The 25,581-nt window shown below is 41.9% G+C and overlaps 1 protein-coding gene across 1 annotated transcript in view; it reads right to left on the bottom strand.

Moving 5' to 3' along the window:
- Positions 1–1,207: 1,207 nt before the first annotated feature.
- Positions 1,208–25,581, bottom strand: part of snta1 (syntrophin, alpha 1) — a 58,335-nt gene continuing 33,961 nt past the window's right edge. The window contains exons 3-8 of the mRNA XM_015959202.3: positions 11,168–11,363; positions 10,684–10,873; positions 8,208–8,338; positions 7,668–7,864; positions 4,481–4,668; positions 1,208–1,521 (exon numbers count right to left, since the gene is read on the bottom strand). Of these exons, the coding sequence (XP_015814688.2) occupies positions 1,429–1,521; positions 4,481–4,668; positions 7,668–7,864; positions 8,208–8,338; positions 10,684–10,873; positions 11,168–11,363 (995 nt within the window). The 3' untranslated portion in view covers positions 1,208–1,428. The remainder of the gene's footprint in view (positions 1,522–4,480; positions 4,669–7,667; positions 7,865–8,207; positions 8,339–10,683; positions 10,874–11,167; positions 11,364–25,581) is intronic.

Genomic DNA, 25,581 nt, shown 5'->3' with positions numbered 1-25,581 from the left:
GCAAAGTACTCAATAAAAGTTAACAAAGTTTATTACATGTTTATATACAAACAACGCTGCAAGGCACACATTTGTTTAAATAAGAATATACAAGACATTTTGTTCTCGAAGCAAACAAGTTCAGAAATATATATTAATAAGTCTGTTTAACATTGAGAAAGAGAGAGTGAGTGAGTGAGTGAGTGAGTGAGTGAGTGAGGGAGGGAGGGAGGGAGGGAGGGAGGGAGGGAGGGAGAGAGAGAGAGAGAGAGAGAGAGAGAGAGAGAGAGAGAGAGAGAGAGAGAGAGAGAGAGAGAGAGAGAGAGAGAGAGAGAGAGAGAGAGAGAGAGAGAGAGAGAGAGAGAGAGAGAGAGAGAGAGAGAGAGAGAGAGAGAGAGAGAGAGAGAGAGAGAGAGAGAGAGAGAGAAGGCCTCCAGGTTTTAAATAGTAGGTTAATGCAAGCATTGAAGAAATAACACGCTTTGTAACATGAACATGTTTCACGTTCAGTCGGAACTATTATTATTCTTCAATAATGGACAAACTGTTCTCTCTGGTGAAAATACTTTTTAAATAAAAAAGATAAAGACAACTTTTGTTAATAGAAGTGTTAAACAACAGATCTGATTGTGTATTTCTCATAGCAGTGAAGTTAAATCTATCATTACAGCTCATGATCAGTGAGACTGAAGTTTAATTCCTTTTAAATGTGAAAGTTTCATCTAATTTATAATAAAAATAAACACCTTTTAAAATATTGTTAATAATCTCGTTAGACTATATATTACGAGTCTTCTTAAAGCAGTAGAACTAAATCCAAAGAGCTGTTCTGAGTCAATAAAAATAAGTGAAATTTGTCTTAAAAAGCATCGTAATATCTCTGAGAAAAGGCAGCTGTACATTGTTCAGCACAGACTATTGATCAAGTGGTGATCAAACACATCATTCTGTCACTCCACCCAAGCTGCTTCTATACCAAAAAAGTGTTTGTCCAACATCAATCAGGACAATGGTGAAATAACTTGGGTTTGGTCTTTTCACAGCACAGAAAGCAGAGATTGTAGGATGAAAAGACGCTGATCACAAAAGCCTCCAATGACATTAAACAAAACTAAAATCTGAGAGAGTCATGACCTACTTAGACAGCTTTGACAGATATCAGACCCCTTAAAAGGTTACTGACTTGCACCACCCGTGAAAAAAAGGAAAACATTACATCTACAACAACAAATTTTGTAAATGTCCATCAATGTTCTGGTTCTCTCTTCACTTCACATGAAACACCACAGGGTGTCGGACCAAATACGGTAAGCTCTTCGAGGCCTTGGGAGGCTGAGAAGAATGGTCTTGTCAGCATGTGTCCCATGGCCCCGTCGTCGTAAGTTTTCTGAGGCTGGAGTTTGTCTCACTGAATATTCCTATTCTGGCGTTCTGGATGGCCGGCCTTCATCACGCCAGGAGGCCGAGCCGCTTGACCTTAGCAGACAGGAAGGAGTGGATGATGAACACTAAAGTCTTCGGGCAGCATTTAAGGTCAAGTTGCTGGAGAGAGAAAGAGAGAGATCCACTAAATAAACACATTCTGTCTAAAAATAAACCTTTAAAATCCTATTTTACTCATTTTAAGTTTATAAATTTTAATATGTTGCAACAAATGGGAAAGTAAAATGTTGTTCTTGACTGTTTCTTTTTTCAGATTTACCAACATCCTGTTGTCTTTATCAGTAGATAAGGTGCTTCTTGTCATTCTGACTTAGGTCTAGTTCAAACAGCAAGATAATAATGCTGCGTCGTGGCCCGATCCTCCCCGTCTGACAACCTCTACGAACGCACCTGATTACTGTTATGGTTCTAAAAATAATCTTATCAGATATTCCTCTCATGTGTGGTGTGTTAAGAGCACTCGGGTAATAGCACTCAGGTCTGCTCACCGGGACTACCAAACATGTAAATGTGACGTCTAGCCAATCACAAAGCAAGGTGACATGAAGCACACTTCATGCTCCTCCTCTCCCATGTTTGTTTAGTATGAAGTCACATGTGATCTTCGAGATATATTGCGAGATGTAGCATCTGACGGTGGAACGTTGGTGTGAAGATTTTGCCGTGTAGCACCACACATTGTAGGACTAAAACTTAAATCTATGATTTTTTTCATCACCATGTGTGTGGTCTGATGTTGTGAAAATCAACCTACAATTTTAAAATCCTGCCATGTAAACTGGGCCTTTGCCTCCAATTTCACACTGGAGGCATCACCGACGCAGAACGAATGTTGCTGCTTCAAACAGAATCCATCATAGTCTATGGAGTTGATTCAAACAGGCCACTGTGCAGTTTCATATCAAATGCAATTTCCTTCTTCTTCTTCTTGATTTAATGGCGGATGGCATAAACAAATCGTGACCTTTGACCTCCTTTGAGGGGGAGGAGACTCTCCCGGTGTGGACTGATGCACGGCGAAGATTGAAAGTAGACCGTGCCACTGCCATTCAGCGCTGCTGATGATTTCAGTGTGAAGTCGGGGTATGATCCAAATCTTTCACTACATCAGTGGTTTCCAACCTGGGGTCCATGGCTCCCCAATAGGGTTGTCACGGTAACCAGTGTAGCGGTAAACCCCGGTAAAAAAGTTGACAATAATAATAACCGTCTTGTTTTTAAAAAACTATATTATCTCGGTGGATTACCGTGGCTGCTGTGTAGGCGCTGTGACCCTTACCAGCCACCATATCATCTGCTGAAGTTGCCGGCGGCACATGCGCACTTTGTTGTTTACAACCAAAACTGTCTTGAAGATAAAGCTGAAATAATGGCCAAAGGAGGAGACGGCAGCGCTCAGGACATGTATTATCCCCAAAGAAGACAAAGTCGGTAGTATGGGCATTTTTTGGATATTTGAAGAATGCCGAGGGACAGTTGATAGAAGACGGCTATCCTGTTTGCAGCACGTGCAGAAAAAGAGTCTGTGAAAGGCAGCAACACTTCAAATCTCATGACACATCTGCGTGACCATCACCCACAACTCTACAGTCAACGCAAGGCAAGTTAACGTTAGCGTTTTAGCTAAAATGTGTGATCCCAGGATTTGGGTTGAGGGAGAATGCAACGAGTCACTATATAAAGCAGCCGCAGCGCCGCTACCTGCATATAAACCGTGCCGCGGACACCGCCATATTGAAATGACGCTATGCATTATGAGGCTCCCAGGGGCAGATGAGAGTTGGTCTCTCTCCGAGAATAATTATGAATTTAACAATGATTACTGCCTGATGACATTTTCCCAAATCTGCAAATCTCACTGGAAGGACTCAAGCCGAGGACAATATTTTCCTGTTATAGGGTTTATTACTCAAGTAAGGGTAAAAAAGTATCTGATTAGAAGGCCACTTGAGTACTGAGTATCATCTGATCTAATATTTTTAAAATGATGACATCAAACAGACAAAAAATAAGAAGTTATGGGCAAATATTGGTATTTTAAAGACTAAAGAGGAAAAATGTAAACAAACAACATAATTACAAAATAACAAATTTTTGACAACATTTAGACACAAACTGAGGACAAAATTTTCCTGATATATGGTTTATTTAATTGTCTGAAAATGTAACGCATTTAAAAAAATACTGCGATAATACCGAAAACCGTGATAATTTTGGTCACAATAACAGTGAGATTAAATTTTCACACCGTGACAACCCTACTTCCTAATGGGGGTTTCATAAGATTGCTGGGGTCCCCATAATTTTGTCTGTGAGGTTAACAAGATTAAACACCCAGGCAAGGGGCTCCTGGTGTAAAAAAGGTTGTGAACCACTGCACTGCATCACTATGTTGTTCACTGTTTAGAGAAGAGCAGGCTTTGGCTGATTCGGTGTAAACAACATCATTTGTCTCATAACATGGACTCAAACAGAAATTAATGCAAGTCTGTGATTGCTAGTTACACGCCTCATAATCTCAAACTGACCATTTCAAATCTCTTAAAACCAGTTTATTTCCACTGGCTTTTAATTGTACTAACAAACCTGTATGATGGAAATTTAAGGGTTCTAGTATCACTGCAGCCAATTAAAATTGAGCTGCATCTTTAACATTTGTGTTTGGTCTTTTATTTTTGCTAATTTTATTTTTTTAAACAGTCAGAGGACTCGAGCCACTGGCTATTATAGGGTTTTCTACATGTCTAAGAATCACCGTGCTGTGGATTTTAGCACCTTCTATTGACTCCATTAGCAATGCTAACACCTCTACATGGAGTACTACAAAGTTAATTACTGAACACGACAAATGATGAAATATTAGCGACACTATCACCACGTCTCAACGGTTCACACTCATTTTTTCCCGACATGCACTGTGTCTGTGTAAATCAGTTTAGCAGATTGTCTCCAGTCACAATCCTCCTCTCAGGTTTGACATTTCCAGTCTAGCATCTCACTCTTCGTGCTTTAACTGCACTATTATAATGTTAATGAAATTCAAGAAGAGGCAGCTCACAATCTCAGCCTCAGGGCCTCCAAAGTCCAGGAACATCATCCGAACTCCATCATCCGAGGACATTCGGAGGCGCTCGAAGGGCTGCTGGAGGAGAATATTCTTCCTGACACCCATTTCTTCTGTGAATAGCGTGAAACCGTCATTGATGTGGACTCCCAGAGTGCAGTCCTTTCCGTTCCAGCTGCAGTCTGCAGTGGAGAGCAAAGACAGCAGTTTTATAAAAGTTCAACAAGTATTCAACATGTTCCAAATCACTTCTATGTTTTATTTTATCATGCTAAAAATTCTAATTCATTTCTATTGCAAGAAAGTTTCAAATGCTTTTGAATCAAAACCTCCACCACACCAAAGTCAAACCAGTTAGTGTAAAAAGTGCTTGTGTTGCCTAATAATACCAGCAGGTGGCAGTAAAACAACATTGCTGCCAGGCTATGTAGGTTGACCGCTGCACCTCTAATAGGTCCGAATAACTGTGCTGCAGAGCTGTTCAGTACAAACAGGCAAATATGTTTGGATGGGACTTGAATTTTCTTTAAATCATTTTGTTCTGTGGGTTAGACCAGGAACTGAAACCTTCACAATCCAAAGAGCCCATTCCCCCTCAGTCAACCAAAACATAACTCGTTTAGAACCACAACTGTTATAGGATCTTTTGCAAAGAGAAAACCGTTTGATAAAAATCTACGCAAGAGATATAGGGCCACTGGAAAACAAACACTAAAAACAAAGTTAGAATGCTGACATTATCATCAGAATTGTACCTTTTTGAGTAGCCCTCATCCTCTTCTCTTAAAATCTACTACAGGGAAGTTTTTGCCCCTCCATCCATTTCTGTCCACTTCTCTGGAGTCGGGTCACGGGGGCAGCAGCCTAAGCAGAGAGGCCCAGATTTCCCTCTCCCCAGCCACCTGGGCCAGCTCCCCCAGGGGAATCCTAAGGCGCTCCCTGGCCAGCTGAGAGACATAGTCCCTCCTGAGCGCCTCGTGATTTTTATCTTGAGAGGCGCTATAGAAATGATATTTTCTTCTTCTTCCTCCTCCAGCATGTCCTGGGTCTTCCTTTAGGTCTCCTCCCGGTTGGATGTGCTTCAAACACCTCACCAAAAAAGGCATCCAGGAGACATCCTAATCATATGCAACTAAACTGGCTCCTCTCGAGAACTTTTGTCATTCTTTAAAAATAAATAGTTCTATCCTGAAAAAACTACTGGTCTTTTTGTCATTCCATTGTAGTAATTCAGTGCAATTTTCCATGAAAAAAGCGAAAACCAGTTTTTTTAAACCATCAGTGTGGTACAGCCCTGTTGATTACACATTTCTTTAACTTTTTTGATATCAGACAAATAAAGTATTTTATTTTTATTTCCGACTACAGACTAGTTGGGCGGTGGAAGGAAAACTTTGATAAGCTCCTCAATCCCACCTACACGCATTCCGAGGAGGAGCCAGAGCCGGGGGAGTGGGGATGGACTGTCCAATCTCTGGGGCAGAAGTTGCTGAGGTAGTCAAACAACTACACAGCGGAGGAGCCCGGGGGCGGATGAGGTTCGTCCTGGGTATCTCAAGGCTATGGATGCTGTAGGGCTGTCGTGGTTGACACGTCTCTGCAACATTGCGTGGTCATCGGGGGCAGTTCCTGTGGAGTGGCAGACCGGGGTGGTGGTCCCCATCTTTAAGAAGGGTGACCAGAGGGTGTGTTCCAACTATAGGGGGATCACACTCGTCAGCCTCCCTGGAAAGGTCTACTCCAAGGTACTGGAGAGGAGGGTCCGATCGATAGTTGAATCTCAGATAGAGGAGGAGCAATGTGGTTTTCGTCCTGGCCGTGGAACTGTGGACCAGCTCTATACCCTTGCAAGGGTGATGGAGGGGGCATGGGAGTTTGCCCAACCAATCCACATGTGCTTTGTGGATTTGGAGAAGGCTAATGACCGTGTCCCCAGGGGCACCCTGTGGGGGACGCTCCAGGAGTATGGGGTGGGTGGCTTTCTGTTAAGGGCCATTCGTTCCCTTTACCAGAGGAGCGTGAGTTTGGTCCGCATAGCCGGTAGTAAGTCGGACCTCTTCTCGGTGAGGGTTGGACTCCGCCAGGGCTGCCTTTGTCACCGGTTCTGTTCATTACCTTTATGGACAGAATTTCTAGGCGCAGCCGTGGTGTGGAGTGTGTCGAGTTTGGTGGCAGGAGAATCTTTTCTCTGCTTTTTGCGGATGATGTGGTCCTCCTAGCTTCATCCAGCTCTGTCCTTCAGCTCTTGCTGGGTAGGTTCATGGCCGAGTGTGAAGCGGCTGGGATGAGGATCAGCACCTCCAAATCTGAGACCATGGTTCTCGACCGGAAAAGGGTGGCTTGCCAACTCCGGGTCGGGGGAGAGGTCCTACCTCAAGTGGAGGAGTTTAAGTATCTTGGGGTCTTGTTCACGAGTGAGGGTAGGAGGGATCGGGAGATCAACAGGCGGATTGGTTCAGCATCTGCAGTGATGCGAACGCTGACCCGATCTGTCGTGGTAAAGAGGGAGCTGAGCCAGAAAGCCAGGCTCTCGATATACCGGTCGATCTACGTCCCAATCCTCACCTATGGTCATGAGCTTTGGGTAATGACCGAAAGAACGAGATCGCGGATACAAGCGGCCGAAATGAGTTTCCTCCGTAGGGTGGCCGGGCTCAGCCTTAGAGATAGGGTGAGGAGCTCGGACATTCGGGAGGGACTCGGGAGTAGAACCGCTGCTCCTCCGGATCAAAAGGAGTCAGTTGAGGTGATTTGGGCATCTGATCAGGATGCCTCCTGGATGCCTCCCTGGGGAGGTGTTTCGGGCATGTCCTGACGGCAGGAGGCCCCCGGGTCGACCCAGGACATGTTGGAGAGGTTACATCTCCAATCTGGTCCGGGAACGCCTTGGGGTCCTGCCACTGGTGGAGGTGGTAGGGGAGAGGACGGTCTGGGGCTCCCTAGTTGGGATGCTGCCCCCGCGACCCGGACCCGGATAGGCGGAGGAAGACGACGACGATTTTTATTTCCTTTTTTTATCATTTTTTTGTCAAAGTTATTAAGAGGCGTAGTGGAAGGTCCAGAGAGCCACTCGTGGTTCCAGAGCCGCAGGTTGTAGACCCCTGCGTTGGACCTATATTAGTTAGGGGGAGCAATCCGAGCATGAATGCAGAGAGACCTATTTCTGACCGGATCTGTTCACCTGCAGTGACCTCCTTGATGAGCTCAGCAGCGTTGTGGCAACCCTCCACCAGCAGATGAGTCCAGGTGGACAGCTCCTTAGCAGAACCCACTCTGAACACGTGCGTCTCCACGCCCTGCTTGGTGCCCGAACGCAGACCGAACGACAGCTCAGAGTCCAAAAGAGGAGAACTTTTTCCTGGGCCGGAGTGGACCAACCTTTAGGAAGAAAGAAGAAAATATCACCAGACTGTGGTTGAGAGAGAGACAATAATTAGGGATTAGAGATGAAGAAAACTGTTTAGAGGTGGAAAATGTGAAACTGAGAGATAGAAGGGAAAATATACATGACTCATAGGTTCTGCTAACATTAACGTTTTCCAAATGATGATGATGCTGTTGGACAAAATGTTCAGGATTACAGTTATGGAAAGTGTGAGCACGAACCCTATGGCCAAAACCAACCAGTGGAAAAAATTTAAATGCTTATAGGCGGAAACAGATCTGCTATAAAAACATGGGCGTGTGTGTGTAGGTGAGACTGGTATGTGTGTGTGTGGACCTGGTGGTGATGAGTGGGTGTCTCTTGGTGGGATTGATCATAATCTCTTTGCTTTCAGGAAAGGCTGGATACAGGAGCAGGTCCTTCTCTGTCAACACAGCCAGAACAGGTCTCTCTGGACCATGAGACACCTGCACACACACACACACACACACACACACACACACACACACACACACACACACACACACACACACACACACACACAGACATAAAAAGAAGAATTAACAATGAATAACAATGTGACAGGGTAACTGTTCTCTTTTTTCACCAAAGATAAGATAAAACAGTTGATCGGTGTCGGACGATAAGTATCAAGATCGACTTGTTCAACGATGGATCGAGTGGAACTAAAAACCAGACATTTGCTGTTGCCAGGCAGCCAGTGAACTCATCATCGCTATGCAGCTATCGGTGATGGGAGCCCTATAACAGATATTTACTTCTTTCATGTAATTTTATGGAGTGGGCCTACACTTGTTATTTCAATAAACTTGCAGTGGTCTCTAATTTGAATGAATTGTGAGTTGTTTTCTGTGGAAAGAGCAGCTCTGGCACTCCTGTTTCAGGAAGTGGAATTTAGTGAGCGCGGGACTTGGGGGTCTTATGCATTAATATTCATGATTATAAAACATCTCACCTCTGATTGGCTAAAAGCAATGCAACCATTCCACGGACTCTTCCAAAGATGTTGATGTTTTATGTCCACAAATAACACAAGCCTGAAAGAGTTCTGCCATGTTGAGGAGCTGCTAATGCTAACGATTAGCTAGCCGAGATGTGCTCTGCTTTCTCCTGCAGCTAAATCAGCAGCCTTCCCCCTCACGATTCAGGACGAATGAGTCCATAAATGCTAATTTTACAGAATGATGTAGATCTGTGTAGCTTTTTTGTGATCCGAGTATTTCCCTGTATTTTTTTCTTTGAGCAGCTAATGCAGGAAATAGGGGTTGAAGATTAGTTTCTCGTTCAGCATGCACGTGAAACTCAGAGTGACTGATTTCATTTTAAACAGAACAGTGGTATACGTGTCTCAATGAACATCACCTTTAAGAAAATCAAAAAAATTATCCAGTTTCATGAAACATTTCCATGTCAGCTAAAGGCTAAAAGGCATTCATGCCACTTACACACTAGCATCGGCTCCACTCCGCACAGCCCGACAGCCCGCCCCAGCCTGGTCGCATTTATTTCTCAATGCCTTAGGAATGCGGGCGTGATAGAGCACATGGGTGGTCTCCAAAATTGATATGAAAAACAGATTTCATTAATGTCATGAGCGCATCTCCGAGCACGTGGGCAGGGCAAAAGAGGTCCGCCGTGTCTCCATTATTAAACAAAGGCGGCCTGCAGTCTTGCTTTTGGAGAGACTCTGATATTGCATCCTGCTTTGCTTTGCTTGGCAGAACTGTGTGTGTGTGTGTGTGTGTGTGTGTGTGTGTGTGTGTGTGTGTGTGTGTGTGTGTGTGTGTGTATGTGTGTGTGTCCACAGCAGTGAGAGACAGAGAAAAATGTCTTCAGTCAGGCTCGTTAACTCCACAGCATCCAGAATGATAATGAATTGCGCATGCGGGAAGCCCCTCAGGCTGACTCTATTGACCAATCGGAGGCTCCCCCTAATGGTAGGCGTGATTTTGAGTCACCCAATCAGTCATCAGTCAGTGTGTTGGACCAGTTTGGCTCCAGGCAGACCGCCTTTGAAAGAGGGCTGAAAAGACGTCCGGTTGCACCCGGGAAAATCCAAGGCTACCCAAATGAGAACACTCCACACCCCGTCCAGGCGGAGTTGATCCGATGCTAGTGTGTAAGTGCCAATAGGTGCAGTTCTGAAGAAGCAACACTGGGACCAGTGCCCTCTGTCCATGTCATCATATCCTAATGATTTTTTCTAAATGTTATCTTAAAAAAAGGTTTCAAAGGTCCACGGGTTCACCACTAGTCCCGTGTGTTTAATTTGTTCAGAGACGTTTCACAAGAGTGGTTTAAATGTCCCAGAGCATCTGTGACCTTTACATCAAACATTGTGGTGTTATAGTATCTCATTAAACTCTATATTCAGTACCTCTATTATTTTTAGCTGCTTTACTGACAAAAAAAAGATTAGACTCACAACTAAACAAAGGCAAACCAACTGTACCAACTCTTTTAGTTGTACAGATTAAGCAAAGGGATTGATTTTCTTATCCATAGTTGTTCCAGGCCATTGACCTTATCCAGAAATCATACTTGGACCCTTGGATATTCAGTTTGAGGGCCCCTGTCATATATGATTAACTGGACAGTAAACACCACCAGATTGTCCCCATCTGGAACAAAGCCAGTGGAAATGAGTTTAAATTTAGCAACAGAAACTAAATTTACTGCCTAAGAAGTTGGAAACCTGGCAGAAAAGCTACGAAAAGCATGTAGCATTCAGACGTTCAAAGTGAAAAGCACTTTTGGCTGTTTTCTCCTGTATATCAGTATTCTTTCACACCTGCTCTGCAAGCCAGCCCAGATGTTTGACCTCCATGCCAGGCTGCATGCTCTTCAGCTCCTCTTTCACTTGCGGGAAAAGGTTGGCGGCAGCAGCTTGAATGGCATTGTACCAGGACTGGGCCATGGCTGGGTCTTTTGCCCGCAGGAACATGGAGTTCTTTCTGCTGGATGAGACAACCTCAAAATACCTGACAAGTGAGATGAAAGAAGAAGGAAAGAGATTAAAAACGAGGCTGTTAGAGAATCAAAAGACAAGTGGAAAGGAACAAAGCTGCAGGGCGAAGAGGACGTTTGCTTTATTAACAAAGAGAATGCATTAGTAAGGTATATGGGGGGGGGGGGGGGGGGGGATCACTTTTACAATAACCCATCAAACCACTTTGCTACTTTTATTTTGGCATCGTATTTTATTTTCTAAAAAGGCCACACATTAGCTAAACCTAACATGACATCCAAAGGTGCACATGGACACGCTGCAGTACCTGTTCTCTGTGTCTGGGGGGCACTGTTTCCGGGACACCTGGCACATTTTCAGCGGGATGCTGCGAGGATCTTTCACCTCAGCAGGGGAGAGTTCAGCTCCCCTCTGAGGTGTTGAAGGGGGAGAATCCCAGGGGAGGGATGCTCCAGGGGAACCAGGGCTTTTAAAATAGGATGACATCTCCTTGATGTACTTCACTGTAGATGGAGAGGAGGAGAGGGAGACTTAGATAAAGAAGAAAAAGAAGAAGCTCAGGAGAAAAAATGGCTCTTTTTAAACAAGAACAGCTTCAAACCAAACCTGTAACAAATTACTTTTAGTGCTCGTACAATTAGCCAGCCCAGATGTTTGCAAAAGAAAAACTCGACTCCAAAATGATGGATGTAAGAAGAAGCGTTAGGTGTAAAATTGCCTTAATGTTGGTTTTCTGATCATTATGTTAAGAGAAGAGGATACCTTGAGCACCAGCTGGAGTCAGAGAGGGATTGTAATCACTCTAGCTGTGCACTAACACAATGCCACGGATGACTAAGCACAGCTGGAGTTGTTGGGGAAGTCATGAACCAAAAGAGGAGAAATGAGGAGGTGGGAGGTTGTCTGAGAGTTGTATCCACCACCTTCTGACAAAACTGCACAGCCAAGATTATTCACTCCAATGGCAGTTTGCCAAAAGGTCACGTTCACACTTCCGACCTATTTAAAGTCACTATTTAACATAATACATGTATATTGTAAGACTACAAAGTCAAGACCACACAGACAGGCACAAGGAGAGTCCTCCAAACAGCTATGCCATAAATAAATGCTTATTTTGGAGGAAACAATGAAGAAATTCCAGCTTGACTTGACCCTTGGATGCACCCAAAGTGTTATATTTTGTTGCTTTTGGTGACTCTGATGCATGAAATCACCACAGAATTACTCGTAAGTGGCCACAAAGAGTAAAATCCCCTGTGGTGAGAAGATTTGCAAAAGGTAAACAGAAATCTGCACTAACTGCTATGAAATTTTGGTGTTTGGGTAGAAAAGTTTTTACACAAAAGCATGTTTCAAAAACAGCTGAAGCATTCCTTAAATGTGAAATCAAAACTAAAAAAGTTGGTATTCTTGAGAAAAGGTGCAAAAAAGATATCTACTTGCTATAAACAAGTGTTATAACATACACATTAACCACCTACTAACCAGCTATTCTGTGGACGTTATTTTGTTAAATGAAGTTCCACCACACACATCTACAAACACCACCACACATGGCCTCAGCTCCAGTTCAGCCGGCTGTGGTATGGGTTCAGCAAAAGTAGCCTCTGCCGGGGTAAAAATAGCCCAAAGGACACGAGGTAGCAAGAGGTTGAAGGGAAAGCTCTGGTTTCACTGGGGGAAGTGTGAAGTGCTCTTCTTGCATGGGACAGGAGGGAAATGGCCAGAGGGCAGGCAGAAGAACCAACCACAGAACAGGTCAACAGAAGAAGGGAACTTCCTATACTACCAAAACAAAGCCAACCAATCAACTGCAGAGTCATCTTGTTTCATTAAAAAAAAAACTAAAAAAAACTATCTGTCCAATGGCCTAATGCCTAAAATCCACTCATTATTATTATATTAATCTAGCATCCACAGGTGATGGAAGCCACCTTACTGATTTGGAATCAGCAGTAAATGTTAAACAAGTCAACAAACAAATCACTAAAACTACCTACAGGACAACTAGTATACTGTAATGATGCAATATGTAAAAATGAAAAATGAATGACATCCTGTGGTCACATTTGGATACTGCAGTCCATTTTTCTAAACAAAAATTGACTCTCTCACTCCTGTTCTGGGCTTTGATGACTGCTGCCAGTTATGGATCAGAACCAGAAAATTCTAGATGTCAAGCGAAGACAAGTCATATAATCAATATATTGCAATATGTGGTGTTAGCACTCGAGTGTTTTATGGTAAGGAGCACTTATTACACTTATTATGGTAGTATGCCTTCAGCATTAGAGGAAGTACCATATGCTGTTTTGCTATTAGTTTGTTGCTATAGTTCTGAACAACTAATTTAAGGAAGTAAAACTCCACGATTGACTCATTATTCACTTCACACTAGGACTGGACGATATAGAAAAAAAGTAGAGCATGCCTGGGTCTGTGTTTTTGATTGGTTGGTAGAAAGTGTTGATAGGCTACCCGAAAAAGAGAAAAGAAAAGGAAAACTTTTTAATGAAGGTTTTATTGATCCATTTTTTTCTATTGCGCCGTACATCTATCGATCGATATATGTTGTTATTGAGTCATTGCCCAGCCCTACTTCACACACTCATATCACTATAATATTGAGTTGTTGGTAATTGTAAAAGCAGCTTGAGATTGTTACATATTGTTTCTTTAACCATCCAGTTACAGAGTATAGGGACTTTTAGTCTCTGAATTTAGATGGATAACACATTAACATTAATTCCCCGCCCAAACCCTTTTGGAAAGTGAGTGGTTTTGGAAGGCGATTCTTTAGTGGCTTATTGGTTTTGGTCTCTGCCGTGGAAACCTTTCATTTTGACTCTTGCAATGGGACAAGAAAACAGTCCACCCATGTATTACCCATGTGCTTGGAAACACAGGTCTTCCATCCACTAGCATGTAGCTCACATGGTGTGGCCTTAGTCTAGCCTACATTTCAACAGCCAAAGGAAAATATGATTTCCTTCACTGTCTTATTATTTCTGTTTTGGGAAAAGCCTTCATCCTCAATAATGCACTGTGCACAATATGGTCAATGTTTGGGTGAACCGTGTACTAAATACATTGAAACCAAAAAGAACAGTAAATATCTAAATACTAAATACATGGAAGATAGCTTAAAAAATGAAACAATATTGTAGTAAGTGTTCCAAATAACTCAAATGGGGAAATACTGTTATGCCTTTTTTTGCTTAGCGTGGATATTGAAGGTTTAGCAACCACTGAAAAATGTATCTGTAGACAAATTCAGACTTGCTGGGCATGTTGAAAACATGTATCAAACTGTAAGAAACCAATATGTAGTCAACTTGCATATGGAGTGTTTCATGGAAATGAGCTTCTGTCCATTTGTTCCTGTGCCAACACACAGATGTTTGTACCACCAGGAGGCCAACTGTTTCTTGTTCCTGCCCATTCAAAATGAATGTGGTCAATCTCAACACACCAGGCAAGGCCACCAAACTAAGAATAGAAACAAGATTACTTTCTTTATTGCCCCAAGTGGGAGGGTCTTCTGAATCCTTTGGTCCGACAAAAAACACATTTGCTTTAGTTTTCCATATTCTGTTGTTTTAGTTCTTCTTTCCTCCTATCATCAATATCTGCAAGCTTGAAAAAAAAAGATAAGACAGATGTACACATTTATATATGACTACAGGTGAGCTCTGCTATCATATTTTGATGATATTTAAATTCACCTGAGACTAACTGAATTAATTGGACATAATCAGGAAAAGCAAGCATCTGGTTGTAAGGCCTCACATGTGGTGTTGCAAACAGTAAAATAAAGAAGGAAATTAAAAATAACAAATCGGTAGCTTTGGTTGTATCAGCAAGAGGAAAATCCTCACTTCTTGCATTTATATGACAAAGATGTTTTATACACAAAATGTGTATTTCCAAGTCTTGCACCAACTTCTAAAATGTCTCCAAAAGTGGTTGAAATTTTCAAGCAGTTGTGATCTTTGTTCTGAGAATTTTTATTCATTACTCTGCAACAAGATCACTTGGAAAATAGTGGCTTTGGATAAAGAAAAGGTAAATGAAACAAGAACAATAACCTCAAATATACCCATTCCTGCCACTGCTGCTCAACAACATGCAGTAATCTTTAAATATTTGGATTACACGATTCAAAATAGCTTAGCACTTTGTGCCCAAAGAGAACACATCTAAAGAGTCAAAAACTGATGCTTCATCTATTAGGGGTGTCTTGTAATATTAAATCCTGATGCAGGTAAATCAAAGAAGATGGATAAGATGGATTTCTAATATATTGCGGTAGCAAAACAAGAACAGTAAGATGGTGACTAAACAAATAGGAAAAATGGAAATAATCTGGATAAGTGTGACACAGAAAATAAATGAAATTGTAACAAAAGTTGAATCTGAAGAGAGTATACAGTCTGTGCAGATGCACAGAATATACAGCTAAGCTCAGCTAGAAATGTTGCTGTGAATACCAGTGGAGGCACATTCAATACAGAGCTAAAATTAGCTGAGATAGCACTGTTATTACTTAGCTAATTTGGCAGCCAAAGAAGACACTTCTGTAGTGTGTGTGTGTGTGTGTGTGTGTGTGTGTGTGTGTGTGTGTGTGTGTGTGTGTGTGTGTGCGTGTCTGTGTTTCAAAAAATTTACTCTCTTTTATGTAGAAATATGCCACTAAGCCTTTGAGGTTTCACAAACAAACTAAACCTCACCAATACTGTTTGGAAATTTACAGCCAATTACATTTTAATATAAAAAAATCAATTATGGTTTTATTCTAAATAGTACAAAAATACTGGACTGAATGGATGGACAGATGAGTACAGAAAGACAAGCCATCCATCCATTCATTTTCCTCTACTTATCTGGCGTTGGGTCACGGGGGCAGCAGACTAAGCAGAAAGGTCCAGTGTTTCCTCTCTCCAGCCACTTGAATCAGCTCTTCCAAGGAAATCCTTGTCCAGCCGAGAAACATAGTCCCTCCAGGATGTCCTGGGTCTTCCTTTAGGTCTTTTTCTGGTTACATGTACCCGGAAAACCTCACCAGGGAGGCATCCTAACCAGATGACTGAGCCACTTCATAAATCAATCAATCAATCAATCAATCAATCAATACTTTATTAATCCCAGAGGGAAATTAGAGTTTCAGTACACACAATTCAGAGATCAGACATACATGGGCAAGACACATGACAAGAATTGTTGACTGTGGTCATTCGCAACCCGAGTCACGCTACCCTAATAGAGATAAGAGGGTTACATGAGGATTGGTGGGGGAAAAAAGGCTCGTCAGAGTTACCCTCCCACCAGGAGGGCAGCTTTGCTCTGAAAAAATAAAAAAACACCTCAACAGATATGCAACAGACTTCAGACAACACCACATAACATGAGACTCCAATAGGAAGGCGGGGGGGGGGGGGGGGGGGGGGGGTGTCTCCACACGGACGGTGCTCTCCGTGGGTGCGGGTCGCCCTCCAATCGCTCCCGTTTTCCCAAGCTTCCAGAAAACCAGATATCCTCCCACTCCAATCAGGAGAAATCCAGTGATCATCAGGCCAAATATCCACACGTCTTCGATATCCTCAATGGACAGCTGGCAGAGGCATTTGATCTTCCACTCCTTCCAGGAATCCAACATATATCCCACCAGGTGTGTCCCCTGTGGACATGTGGGAGCCCTCTGCTCCGTTCTCATTGTTGAAAAAATCTTATCGATCGCATTGAATGACCAGTTTATCAAATCCATGGTTAGTAAAAATAGAGTTTTTCAGAAGAAATGCAGAGAAGCGCTCTGTGGGCAGACAGGACAAAGAGCCTTGGGAAAAAATAGATAAGGGAGTGAAAGAGAGAAGCATCTGTACTCCTCGAGTGCCATGAACAATCTGGCCCATCTCTATCTGAAAGAGCAGCGAATCTATTCTGAGCCCCTCCCAGATGACCAAGCTTGTCACCTTATCTCCAAGGGAGAGCCCAGACACCCTGCAGGGAAAGCCTATTTCAGCTGTTTGTATCTGTGATCTCACTCTTTCGGTCGCTACCCAAAGCTCGTGACCATTGATGAGGGTTGGAACATAGATCGATAAATTGAGAGCATCACCTCCCAGCTCAGCTCTTTCTTCACCATGACAGGCCGGTATAACACCCGCATCACTGCAGACGCAGCACCAATCCACCTGTTGCCCTCGCACTCCATCTTTCCCTCACTTGTGAACAAGACCCTGAGATACCTAAATTCCTCCACTTCGGGCAGGTCCTCTTTCCTAGCCTGGTGAAGGCCTTCTACCTTTTTCAGACTTTTGTGATAAGCTACAAGGTTGAAAATTCAAATAGTGGTCTGTCAGTGTTTACAGTTTTACAAAACACACCTATAAACTACAACATAAAAAACAACAGTAGGTAAAATAAACAAAGAGCAGGGGTGGTTGATATGTTGAATATGCTCAAAGAATCATGAATTTTAAAGTCCCATTAGTTGTCACACCCAATGGTTTGTGGTGAAATTTGTTCTCCGCATTTGACCCATCCCTTGGGGGAGCAGTACGTTGCAGATATGACCGTGGTCTAGAACTATTTGGTGGTTTAACTCCTCAATCTAACCCCTTAATGAGAAAGTGAAAAGCATGGCAGCTGAAGTTTTAGACGAGTTAGGGAATATGACTGAAGAGAATTCAGACAAGCTAGTTCATAAAGGAAACAACAGTGGATCAATAATCTGGCTGGTTTGGATCCTACAAGGAAGCTCCCAAAACAAAAGTAATTTGGGTTAGAGGTTTCGTACCTTTTTGAAACAGATCTCAAAATTCTGTAAGTCTTGTACTATTTTTGATTTTGCCATAAAAGTCCCCATTGTCTACCAGATGGAAATAATGAGCAAAAAGGTTAACTCCAATGAAGCCCAACTGAGTGTTCATATGCAGGTAAACCTAAACTCCCATAAGTTATTACTGGGGCGTCTTTGGATATGTTTTGACTTTTTAGTCCTGGGATGTGATCATATGCATTGCCACAATATCCAAAGACCCCAGATCTTCTGATTGCTGTTTTGTGAAAGGACAAGCCTGTCCTACATGAAATACTCAGGACTATGACTTGTGACGATCATCAATAACTCAATTAATCATAAGGTAGATGAAAATGAACTAAATTTTTCCAGACTTGATATATCGGTCTTTGTCAGACACATGACCTGCATGTCAACCACACCCATTTAGCGCCCCTTTAGGTGTATGGCTTGTGTTGCTAGGGGAAACCGCAGCTGAAGTTGAAGCAGAACAAGAGTCAAAAGGATGGACAAAAAGAACAAGGATGAACACATCCCTTACAGGGATAACATTGCGAAGGAGGCTAGAGATCGGTATTTTCAGAAGTCGTGTACAATCAATAACGTAGATCTCTACGACCTCAAAGGAAACTAATGGAGCTCAAACATTTCATTTCACCCATCAAAGCTTTTGACACGTCGTCAACACCTTTTTGCACCTGCGAAGCTGATACCGCAAACAGTTCCTGCAGAACGAGCTGATATTGTTCAGACTCCTTAAGAGTCCCAGATGCGTGGTTCCATCCATCTGTCATGACCTGAGACATCTCTGGACTGAAGAGTCGGTGCCACGGTACTCTACAGCCCTTCGGTGGCGAGGTCATCCGACCTCTCTGACCTTCGGATCCACCAAGAGGGTTTCCGAAAACGGGTGAAGTAGACACACAGATAGTCTGATGTGCTTTTGATAACAACCAACTTCATAGCTTAACGCAAACCAAATTATTTTACATCCAGAACTCAGCTCTCCTAGATCCAGAAGTTCTGATAACATAGCATTGACAAATATATTCATACATCACATTTAGTTCCATCCATCACAGTAAAATGTTAGTTAAATTGTCATGTTTTAATTGTTGGTAAAATAAATTCTTACTTTTATAAACCTGACTCTTTTCTGAATCAAAACGAAGTGAGTACAATCCCCTAATAATCACAAATTCAACTGAGCAGAAAACTAGAAAAATGTAATGTGGGTTATTGAACATTAGATCTATTTTTTCTAAGACTTTGTTAGTTAATGACTTGATTTGTGATAATCAGATTTCTTTGTTCTCTCTCACAGAATCCTGGCTGCAGCAAGAGGACTATGTTAGTTTAAATGAGTCGACTCCTTTTAATTATTTAAATCATCATATTGCTCAAAGTACAGGGCGAGGAGGAGGAGTAGCAACCATTTTTCATTTGGACTTATTAATCAATCCCTTACCAATTAATAGCTACAGTTCATTCGAACATCTTATTCTTAGTTTTCCTAATCCAGATTGCAAAACTGTAAAACCACACTTATTTGTAGTTTTGTATCGTCCACCAGGCTCTTACTCTGAGTTTTTGGATCAGATCTCTGATTTTTTTTATCTGATTTGGTGCTAAATACTGATGAGGTCATTATAGTGGGGGATTTTAACATACATGTGGACATTGAAAATGATAGCCTTAATGTAGCCTTTAGTAATATCCTAGACTCAATTGGTTTTACTCAAATAATACATAGCTCCACCCAATCCTGCCATCATACATTGGACCTTGTGCTGACTTATGGAAAAGAGTGTGAGGAAATAACAATCTTTCCACATAATCCAGTCCTCTAGGACCACTTTCTGATAACCTTTGAGTTTTTTATAACTGAGTTCTCGAGACATGAAAGTAAATTTCACTATAGTCGGTCTCTTTCTTACAACGCTGTTGCATCTTTTAAATCAACTGTTCCATCTTTACTGTCCTCTGCATCTCAGAGGAACGTAGCAGAGGACAATATTTTCATTTCTAGCCCCTCACAAATTGATGCCTTAGTTCATAATGTTACTTTCTCTTTACGTGTGGCATTAGATGATGTTGCCCCTTTAAAAAAGAAGGTAATTAGGGACAGGAAGTCGGCTCCCTGGTTTAATTCTCATTTACGAGCTTTAAAACAAAACTCTAGAAAATTGGAGAGAACATGGCGCTCTACGCACCATGAGGAGGCCTACTTATCCTGGAAAAATAGTCTTGTGCTTTATAAAAATAAGCTTCGACAAACTAGAACTGCTTATTTCTCAGGGTTAATTGAGGAGAATAAGAATAATCCTAAATTTCTTTTCAGTACAGTTGCCAAACTTACACAGAAATATAGCTCTGAACCATCTATTCCCTTAGCCCTCAGCAGTAATGACTTTATGGGATTTTTCACAAGTAAAATTAATTCTATTAGAAACAAAATCTTTAGCATCCTCCCTAATGCGATTTCTTCCCCATCAGTAAGTGAGGCAGCATCAGAGGTAACTGTAGAACCTCATCTGTGTTTGAACCGTTTTGATCCAGTTGAGCTTTCAGAGTTATCAAAAATATTAGCTTCATCTAAACCTTCCACTTGCAAGTGTTGTTTGCACTTGCTTCCCTACATTGGCTACCTGTTAAATTCAGAATAGATTTTAAGATCATTCTTCTCACATATAAAGCTCTTAACAGTGGCGGGCGGTGCGTTCCACCCCTGGGCCTTCAGTGATTTCCTATTCAGTCCAATCTAATTTAATAACCTTAAAATACCATCAATAGGACATCACAGCTGGAGAAACCTCTCACACACACACACACACACACACACACACACACACACACACACACACACACACACACACACACACACACACGCACACACACACACACCAGTGGCTGGTCAAGACACATAATTTCCAGAGTCTTTAAAATCAAACTCGCATTCGCAGTTGAGAGTAGGAAGCTGACCACGGATACTGTCAAATCTAAAAAATGAAAGACGGGTTTAAGAGATGAGACAATAAAATAAATAAGTAAAGCAAACACATTATTTGCATTTGTTTTGGAGAAAATTGTACCGCGAAACAATTGAACATGTTGGCGCAGCTGCACACACCACGTCATACACAATATAAATTGCATAGAAACAGAACACAGAATAATTTCATTTTGCCATTTTATTTCGTTACCATTTATTGATTATTAACAAAATAAAATGACAAAACATTAAAAAAATACTAATAAAATGTTTCTACTCACCAACACATATGTCCAGCATGGATCTCCTCCTCTCCTGCTCATTAGAAAATAAAATCCATCCTTCTTTCTTTCCTCAGGAAAACTTCAATGGCTCTGTACACTTTATCTGTGCACTTCAGGTCCATGAGTGGATCCTTTTCTACGGACATGGAGGCTAATGCTGAAAGCCGTGTCTGCCCGGTCGTGTTTCTGGCGTACATTTTAACGCGCTTTAATGCTACCAAATCCATCTGATGCGAGCAACAGGCATTCCCAGCAGAATAACCTGCAGCGGTTCTCTGAAGCTGTTAGCCATGGGTACCGTTCATAGTTGCTTGCCTGAAAATGACGAACAAATCCATTCCCCTGCTGGGACAAGCCAGCTAGCGTTGGAGTCAGACGACCTGTTCTCACAAGATCCATTTTTTCTTGAAAGGTCCGTCTTGAAAATGGTGTGGCAAGTAAATCTGCAACCAAGTCCGTCCCTTCTCCTCTTTCAGCCATCATGTGTTCAAAAATACACCGATAGCTGCCTATAGATACATATCTCCGTGTTTAGTTTTGATATTTTGCTTCATGCCGCTAGAAAAGTTCTAACTACTGCTTATCCAATCACAGGATGCGTTCATGTCAACTTTTGCGTGAGGCCAGCTAGCTGGCCCGGGCCAAGCTGACTCATGAGCTGATTGGCTATCGCAACTAGATCGTCTCTGTTCACTTACAGCGGACAGTGGGCTTCTCGATTGATTCTGAAGGCCTAGAGCAGACTTAATCTGCCTGAAAACACAAGCTAGCTTAAATCTGATTGGATAACACCCAGCCTTGGTATTTTAACACTGGAAGCAGCGCAACCAAGTGGGTATAATAGGATAAAAAGAAAATAGACCAGTAAACATTTTTTTATTTAAAAATAATTACCAAAGGAAAAAAAATACATTTACGCTTTTGAGTATGTTTAGGCCAGCAGAGAAGGCTTTGCTGGCCCTGACTGCCCACCACTGGCTCTTAATAATCAAGCTCCATCATACATCAGTGATCTGATTGTTCCATTCGTTCCTAACCGAGCACTTCGCTCCCAGACTGCAGGTTTACTGGTGGTTCCCAGAATATCTAAAATTAGGATGGGAGGCAGATCTTTTAGTTATCAGGCTCCTCTCCTGTGGGGCCAGCTCCCAGTCTTAGTCTGTGAGGCAGACACCTTGTCTACTTTTAAGAATAGGCTCACAACATTTTTATTTGATAGGGCTTATGGTTAAAATCTGATGTTAGCTTAGATCTGGACAAGTGGGGGAGTAGAGGGAGGTGGAGTGTACAGTCGGTAAAGACGGCTCTCCCTTGCCCTGCCTCCAACATGCCTCCATCTAAAAAGGCTAGGTTATCCAGAGTTATCTCTGTAGATATGCTGCTATAGGCTTAGACTGCTGGATGATACACTGACCACTTTTCACACTCTACTACTTTCTTCTACAATCTGCTCTTTAACTGTATTATTTCCTGCTACTACAGCTATTAACTTTATTTTTTTCTCTGTGTTTTTCTCCCCAGAAGAAGCTACAATGATGTTCTGCTGAGCTGTGGTGGCCTCATGGAGGGGGCCATCGTCTAGCACACTACTGCTAACCACTTAAACTTTCTCCCTCTCCTGATAATAACTTTTTGTTTCCCTGACGTTGGATGTGCTACTGCTAGTTTACACGTTTAACAATAGATTCACTATGATGAATACAATAAAGTTTATCTCTCGCCAAATAGAATATTTACTAAGCAATCACGGTGTAACCATGTACACATTTCCTGGTGTGTGTGTTGTGTGTGTGTGTGTGTGTGTGTGTGTGTGTGTGTGTGTGTGTGTGTGTGTGTGTGTGTGTGTGTGTGTGTGTGTGTGTGTGTGTGTGTGTGTGTCTGCTCTGTCTTCTCGATCCCCAGTGAGTCGTGGTGGATGGCTGCTTATACTGAGCCAGGATCCTATGGAGGTCTCTTCCTGTTAAAAGGGAGTTTTCCTCTCCACTGTCGCTATATGCTTGCTTAGTATGAGGATTGCTGTACAGTCTCTGACACTAGTCAGTGACTTGATGCAATTAGCTGGGTTCCTTATATAGGAAATGTTTTTTCTGATTGGCTTAATGAACTGACCTGAATTGGAATGTTTATTATGTGAAGTGCCTTGAGATAACTTTTGTTGTGATTTGGTGCTATATAAATAAAATTGAATTGAATTGAAATTGAATTAATAAATAAAGAATCCTAGAATCTTCTGATTAAACACTGTAAAGACCAAGCAGGGTTGATATTCTATATTAAGATAGATATTTAATCAAAGCTTATTGGTCATAAGTAGAGGTAACATATTGAGCTCTTAAAGCACTCAATTTGCCAAACCCTATAAAAGAACCTTGAGGAACCCCAGATAATACACTAACATAGGTGAAGGCAGCAAAGGCCATGATCTCCACTGTTGTGTTGTGTTAGCGTAATGAATATTAATGTGCCACTTTTAGAACTCTGAGGGCTATCCTGCTATGACAACCCACCCACTAGAGCCATCTCTCAATTGTAATGGAAAACCACTTGAATCATTTAGTGCAAAGTCAAGCTGAGTAGGTGTAGTGGAAAAGGGTCATAAGAACCCCGAAACATTCGGAAACGTTTTGAGAAGTCCCTTGCAAATGTTCACAATGCTGCACAGCCCAATTAATTGGCTTTTATATTAGAAATATCACACACACACAAAACACATTTGCACATGTTAACAAGAATGCATTTCCACACACAACTGTCAGCTACACATTCATCTTCACATTTACAATAGCCCAAACAAATGTACGTTTAACTTTTGATTAGCCTTCTGATGGGCCTAATTTATGTTTCCCCAGTATTTCCCTTATGAGTATATGTCTAGAGTAGTGCCAGTCAGTCAGAGACAATTTCTTCACTTTTGTGTGATTTAGATAATAACATAACTCCTATGGCCCATCTCATTAAAATCATGGATAAATGCCAACTTTAAGGGGGTGTATGGTGTGAGATAAGTGAGGAAAAAGAGGGCAGACGCCAGTGAATCAGACTCATTCAAAAAAGTGCCAAAGCACAGATTTGACTACTTTGCATAGTGTGTCAGGAGAGTTAATTATCCCAATTCAACAAAGTGAAAAAAAGAACTTGAATAGGATCTGACAGATGACAGGAAAAGAGTGGAAAATAATTCAGCTTCAGACATTTTTACTTAAGTTCCCCAGGTTTCTGTTTCTCTCTGCTACCTAAACAATAACCTCATGTTGTGGATTTGAGTGAGTTTTAATAGGATGTAGAGTGAATTACTTCCCGATGGATGAACCTAATTCACAATTAGTTTTTCACTTGTACCAAAAGAAGTAAGGATAATTATGCAGCATCATAGCCTGGCAAGCCAGACTAAATAAATGTATTATTTAGTCTGGCCATGCTCCATTGACGGCTCTCGGTTGTGGGGCGGGTTCTACCGTTGTCTTTCAAACGATCTCTGCATTCCACTGGACAATGAATGTGACATACTCTTGTTTCACTCTGTTGCATCATCCCACCCACCAGGCATATAGAGTGCTCTGATTGGCCCACAAAGCGGATAAAGCTCTGTGATTTGTTCACTGAGCAGATAGAGCACTATGATTGGCCCACCATTATGGACCAATCACAGCTCTTTATGTGTTTGAAACCCCTCTAGGGAGCTGTGATTGGCTAGCCAGAGTCCTGGTAGGAGCTGCAGACGTTCCAATGGAGCATGCATAGATCAAACTTTGCAAAGCAAGAATTTGGTCTAGTTCACTAGGCTAGCAGCATCAAGTTTCAGAAGTGAAGTTTGCATTGAAACATGGTCAATAAAAATAAACTTTTAGAAACTTAAAAGTTTGGTGCTGAAGAATATCTAATACATTCATTGTATGCAGCAAAGTCAGCAGTTTGCAGCAACACTGAAAAAGGTGTTTTGTTTGTATGCATAAGCTTTTTGTTCTGAATAAAAATGCATCCATCACCTCCCCCTCCATCTCCAACATGCTCATGCTGCACAATACTGTGAGATAGTTCAGATGAAGCTGGGCCCGCAATGATGATTGAGAGTGGGTCATGGGTTTATCTGAGGCCCAGGATTGGGGCAGAGGGGTTCAGACGGGACCTTGTTAAATAAACTAGCCGCCAGAGTGTGTGAAAGGCCCTGAGGAGACTTTGTGATTTAATAGAGCTATGTTATTTTTGGGGTTAATCCAGTTTATCGCTGAACGTATGCAGGGCATCTTTGTGGGCAAGCAGCTCTGAAAAAAAAGAAACAAGCTTTGTGTGAATGGGATTAGTTGTTTCACAGCAGGGAGACACACAGTGACTTCACAGTTTTAGACTGCAGCAGTAGAACACTGATGTGAACAGATTGCTAGCGCACACACACACACGCACACACACACAAACACACACACACACACAGAAAGAGAGAGAAAGAGCGAGAGACAAACCCACCAAACACTGTATCAGTGCTGCTAGCTAAATACGCAGTTTTTGAGACAATGATTGACAGATAACACACACACACACAAATGTAAATATATATATATATATATATATATATATATATATATATATATATATATATATATATATATATTTATTTATTGCAATAAAAGCTCCTGCTACTGCACCTG

Source organism: Nothobranchius furzeri, chromosome 3, assembly GCF_043380555.1.
Source record: "Nothobranchius furzeri strain GRZ-AD chromosome 3, NfurGRZ-RIMD1, whole genome shotgun sequence".
NCBI classification, from domain to species: Eukaryota; Metazoa; Chordata; class Actinopteri; order Cyprinodontiformes; family Nothobranchiidae; genus Nothobranchius; species Nothobranchius furzeri.
This window is presented reverse-complemented; position numbering and strand designations above follow the sequence as displayed.